The sequence below is a fragment of the Eptatretus burgeri genome, chromosome 2 (assembly GCF_056783735.1).
Source record: "Eptatretus burgeri isolate ZD-2024b chromosome 2, Ebu_testis_v1, whole genome shotgun sequence".
NCBI lineage: Eukaryota > Metazoa > Chordata > Myxini > Myxiniformes > Myxinidae > Eptatretus > Eptatretus burgeri.
The window spans coordinates 33,317,802-33,323,801 of record NC_140962.1 but is presented as its reverse complement, the minus strand read 5'-3'; the positions used below and the strand labels follow the sequence as shown (position 1 = coordinate 33,323,801).

Genomic DNA, 6,000 nt, shown 5'->3' with positions numbered 1-6,000 from the left:
CTCCCCCAGGTCCCGACATTCCCCTCTTCAAACGATTCCGAGGAAAATGGGACGTCTTGGACAAGACATCTGCCGGTACCCTCAGCGACGAACAACCCCTGGATGAGTGTAGCGAATCACAAAGGCTGAAGATGATAGACTTCCTCAGGAGAGTCATCCATGATGCAGCCCACCCAAGAGAGGACTATCTCGAACTCCTTCAGCTCTCTCTTCTCTACCTAGGAGGATGGAGCGGAGATCTGCCTCGATTTAGGGCCCCTGGAGTCTACCATCAGGCGAGATGGATGGCAAAGGCTATTTATATCCTGAAGATTGCCCTGTTTTTGCAACAACTGGAGCTGACGAGTTCGGAAAAACGTGGAGTCCAACGACTGGCCCGTTTCGTCAGTCTCATTTACATCAGATTCTGGCATGAGGCAGCTGTCCCAAACTGTGCACCGAAGAATGACCTGGAGTTCTTGGCGATTCTCCAGGTGTTTGTGGATGGAGAACTCGGGTCAACGGCAGAGAAGGCCCTCCAAAGGCACCTCTGGTACCTCTCAGAGCAAGGAGTGGCCCTAGCCGTCTTTGACGAACGAGTGTCTCCCGATGACCGGGAGGCCATGGTCAATAACCTAAGCCGTCCAGCAACCTCGAAAGCACTCAAAAGACTTGAAAAGAAGAACTTCACTCTCCCTGATGGTCTTTCCAAATTGGTAACAGGGCGAACACTCGAGGCCATTGGGATCTTTGCTGGGAGGATGGTCACTACCCATAACGTGGAAGATGTTTTGCAAGATCCACGAACTCGAGCCACCATCTGAGGCCTGCAGGTCACCAATGATGCAGCAGAGAGAGGAGTGGCACTGATACAAAACTCCAAGCCCAAACCGAAGACGAGCAGCAGAAGCAGTTCCTCCTCAAAGTTGTTCGTCATGACCGCAAGACCGTCAAGAGAACAAAGGCTGGAGTGACTGCTAAGTTCCCTCCTGCTCCTTGAGCCCAACGTTTTGATTGCCCTGCTCTACTTGCATAATTGTTCTACATTTCTTTTTCATAAATTTTTTTGTTAATTTTCAGTTCAATAAACGTTCGTTGCAATTTTTTGTCTTCTCCTCCATTTGATTTTTTCGAAGTTTCACTTGAAATGTGGAATCTTGTCCAACTGTGGGACCAGTAAATATTGATGAATCAAACCAAATATTTGCCTAAAATATTTATGGGTCAAAAGAAACAAGGGGACACCCCTTCTGACAATTTTCAACAAATTTCATTTTTTTACCACCATGAGTGAAACACCCTAGTATATATACATACATATATATATATATATATATATATCTATATATATATATATATATATATATACATATATATATATATATACATATATATATATATATATTACATACATACATATATATATATATTACATACATACATATATATATATATATATATATATATATATATATATATATATATATATATATGTATATATACAGCTCTGGAAAAAAATAAGAGACCACTCCAAAATTCTTTAAAATCAGCATCTCTACATGTATGGCAGCCATTCCATTCCAGTGTCTGTTGAATTCCACCACAGGCACACCTCATTCTACTTAGTGAGGTACTAATTAGGTGATCACCTGAACTGAATCTTATTTAACAAGGAAAAGTATAAAAACCACTGCTGTGGTCATCACTATCCTCTTGCAATAGGACCAGCTGGATGGCAAAAACAGTGCTAGTAGTACCTCAAAAGTAATTGGAATCAAAAAAAAAAACTATTGACCATGCCAAAAGAGTTGAAAAGAAAAGTTTTGAGTGAGGAAAAGAAGGGTTCCATTCTGGCTTTACTGGCAGAGCGATACAGTGAGCGTCACGTTGCTTCCATCCTTAAAATTTCAGACGGCAGTTCATAAGAACAAGGTCAAGCAGCAGACATTGGGGACAACAAAGCTACAGACTGGCAGAGGGCAAAAACGACTTTCCATTGACCGGAATGACCACCAACTCATTCGAATGTCACTCAACAACCAGAGGATGACATCAAGTGACCTACAAAAAGAATGGCAAACGGCAGCTGGGATGAAGTGCACGGCGAGGACAGTTCAAAACAGGCTACTAGGGGCAGGGCTGAAGTCATGCAAAGCTAGAAAAAAAGCCATTCATCAATGAGAAGCAAAGAAGAGCCAGGCTGAGGTTTGCAAAAGACCATAAGGATTGGACCGTAGAGGACTGGAGTAAGGTCATCTTCTCTGATGAGTCCAATTTTCAGCTTTGCCCAACACCTGGTCATCTAATGGTTAGACGGAAACCTGGAGAGGCCTACAAGCCACAGTGTCTCGCACCCACTGTGAAATTTGGTGGAGGATTGGTGATGATCTGGGGGTGCTTCTGCAAGGCTGCAATCGGGCAGATTTGTCTTTGTGAAGGATGAACCCACGTACAAGGTTGTCCTGGAAGAACACTTGCTTCCTTCTGCTCTGACAATGTTCCCCAACTCTGAGGATTGGTTTTTCCAGCATGACAATACTCCATGCCACACAGTCAGGTCAATCAAGGTGTGGATGGAGGACCATCAGATCAAGACCATGTCATGGCCAGCCCAATCTCCAGACCTGAACCCCATTGAAAACCTCTGGAATGTGATCAAGAGGAAGATGGATGGTCACAAGCCATCAAACAAAGCCGAGCTGCTTGAATTTTTGTGCCAGGAGTGGCATAAAATCACCCAACAGCAATGTGAAAGACTGGTGGAGAGCATTCCAAGACGCATGAAAGCTGTGATTGAATATACATACATATATGTATATAATATATATATATATATATTATATACACATACATTATATATACATACATGCATACAGAAACATAATATATATACATACACAATATATACATACATATATATATGCATACATATATTATACATATACATATATGTATATATATCCATACATGTATACATACATTATATATACATTTTTATATATATATATATATATATATATATACACATACATTATATATACATAAATACCGCACGGGGTATTTAGAAATTGTGGAGACCGAAAATGTGGGGGTGCCGTACGGTCTTTGATTTGATGTCGCACGGTGACCTTAGGGCGTCCCTGCGGCGGCCATATAATTTTCAAGGCAGACGCAAGGTTGCCTCAAGGTGCCTGCAAGGTGACCGCAGGAGGGCCCGAAGGTGAATGTGGAAATAGTGCGGCCGCCGTAAATTTTTGGGGGTTGGCAAAATTCATTTTTCATTGAGAAGAGTCTACGGAAAACGCACGAATAACGCAAGCCCACCGTACGCCATATATATATATATATATATATATATATATATATATATATATATATATATATATATATATATATATATATATATATATATATATATATAAAAATATATAACACACATATATACGTATAGACATATTTCTATATATTATACATATATGAATCAAGGCAACATTTATTTCCTTCAAGAAAAACAACAGGTGTGAAAAGGAAAACAGTAAAGTCATTGAAGGGGGCTAAATCCCTCATGACAAGCTTGTAGTGGAAAAGGCCTTACACATACAGATAAAATTCAGAAAAATCAAACAATGAAATCATATCAAACAACATGATTGATTATGTATAATCATATCAAATGTATAAATAAACCATGGAATAAATGATGGGGGGAGGGGGGAGAATCATGGGCAAACAATTCCACAGGATATAAGAGGAGATCAATATATCAATGGAAAACACCAATGTAAAAATTCAATGGACAAATATTCCAAAGATTTCTTAAATGACCGATGAACAATATTGTGAGAGAAAATATTGCTTAAGTTTTAATGAGAAATTGTTCAAAAACGGAGAGTTTTTAATACTATCTGGCAATTCATTCCATAGTTTAGGATCAGAGAAACGAATATCATTTTGAAAAGCAAGGATTCTATGTTTCGGAAAATGTATTGCAGTGGCAAATCTGGTATCGTACTGATGAATTTCACAATTAAATTTTAAAAGATCACAAAAGTTAGAAGGAAGTAGTCTATAAATGCATTTATACATGAAAATACTTTGCTGATGGGATGTGATATCGTACAACTTCAGAAGATTCAAATGATGAAATAATTGGTTTGTACTCGTTCTTGAAGGTTCGCTTGCTCCGATTCGAACAATTTTCTTTCTGCAATATTACCAATTTATTTAGTTGTGATTGAAATGCATTTCCCCAAACTAAATTACAATATGACAGATATGGAAGCACAAGTGAACAAGAAAGCAATCTAAATATTGTATTTGGGAGCAAATGATTCAATCTATAAATTATACCAATATTTTTAGCGACTTTATTTACAATTTCCTGACTATGATATTTCCAAGAAAGTATAGAATCAATATATAACCTGAGAAACTTTGCCTCTTCAACTCTCCAAATTGAATGGGAATTAATATGGACATTCACAGTTGTCAAATCAGTACATTTTATAATTTTTTTTTTTGAAAGACAATATAATTAACCTTGCCGAAGGAGAGCGTATTGCATTTGGGTACGTTTGTTTGTTTGTCCACACAGAACTTTCGTGTTTTTTTCCGCAACCACTTGTCAGATTGAGACATAATTTTCACCACAGGTCTGACTTCTCATGCAGAATGGTTTAATTATAATTATGACATCATAGGTCACATGGTGTGGTAGCCATGTTGAAAAAACGGAAAAACATTTGACCTCTGCATCTTTGAAACCACACGAAGGAAAAAATTGAAACTTGGTACACAGCAAGTACTCCTCATGGGGATAAGTGTAATTTTTTTATTGACGTCATAGGTGCCTTTCTTATGACGTCATAATTGTATATGAAGAACGCTACATCTGATCAGTATGAAAAATTTTGAGCGTCGTCCAGGGTTAAAATGGTCTATATGGTTAAAATGGTTAAATGGTCTATATTAAAAGAATTTATGACATCATCACTCACGTGATTTGGCAGCCATATTGTTTTTATTTTTTTAACCTTCAAAAATCTTCTCTGAAATGGCTGAACAGATCGAGGTGAAACTTTACACATATGACCACCTATCCATGAGGAACAAAAGGTTCACATAATGATGTCATAGGTCACATTGTTTGGCAGCCATCTTGGATTTACCTAAAACGTATAAAAATCTTCTCCAGAACAGCTGGACAGATCGAGGGGAAACTTCACACAAATATTCCCCAAGCCTTGGATGTACAAGTTTGTTGAGGAATAATTGATAGGTCACATAGTTTGGCAGCAATATTGGATTGAAGAAAAATATTAAATGTTTTCTCTTGAACCGCTTAATCAATCGACATGAAATTTCACAATTATGATCTAGTAGCGACGTGGAATACATATTTTAACCTTCAACTTGGTCGGATACATGGGCTGGCAGACAGAATTTTTAATTTTTTTTTGATCTGGGTTCTTTTTGATATATATCTATATATTATTTCTGTTAACATCTGCGTGTAATTTGACGTATCTCCTCCAAAACTGCCGGACGGATTGTCGCCACTTTCGGCATGCGGGTGGTCTGTGGTCTAATGAACAGCATAGGCTATGTGAGATCGCACCAGACCGACAGGTTTGGGAATTTTGGGCGATTTTCTAATTTTTACATTCGTTTGCATGGCGATGTGTGCCGTCACCGCTGAGAGGGGTAATGCCACTCCGAGAAAAAAGCATCTGCAATGTAAAACCTTCTTCTGAACATGCTGACTACCTCAGAAGGTGAATTTGACACAAAAAATGTCACAAGAAACATTGTATTTAAAGTAAAGATTTATTAAATAAAAAAAATTATTTCTGTTAACGTCTGCGCGTGATTTGACATTTCTCATCCGAAACCGCTGGCAGGAATGTGCTCATTTTCCATATACTGGAGTTTCTTAATGTGACGAAGATGATGCACTAAATTTCTAAGCTGGAATTGGATGACAACGTGGCTTCAACAAGATTTTCAACCCATCAACGGCCG

At 38.3% G+C, this 6,000-nt stretch overlaps 1 protein-coding gene across 10 annotated transcripts in view; it reads right to left on the bottom strand.

The window, feature by feature from the left end:
• The window catches only part of LOC147031767 (CLIP-associating protein 2-like), a 222,723-nt gene that overhangs the window by 5,720 nt on the left and 211,003 nt on the right, over nt 1-6,000 (bottom strand). For 8 of the 10 annotated variants that reach the window (XM_085867107.1, XM_085867049.1, XM_085867058.1 and 5 more), the window contains one exon: nt 4,100-4,183. The exons of the other annotated variants lie outside the window; for them this stretch is intronic. In XM_085867107.1, coding sequence (XP_085723233.1) covers nt 4,100-4,183 — 84 coding nt within the window. The remainder of the gene's footprint in view (nt 1-4,099; nt 4,184-6,000) is intronic. 10 annotated transcript variants of the gene reach the window in all.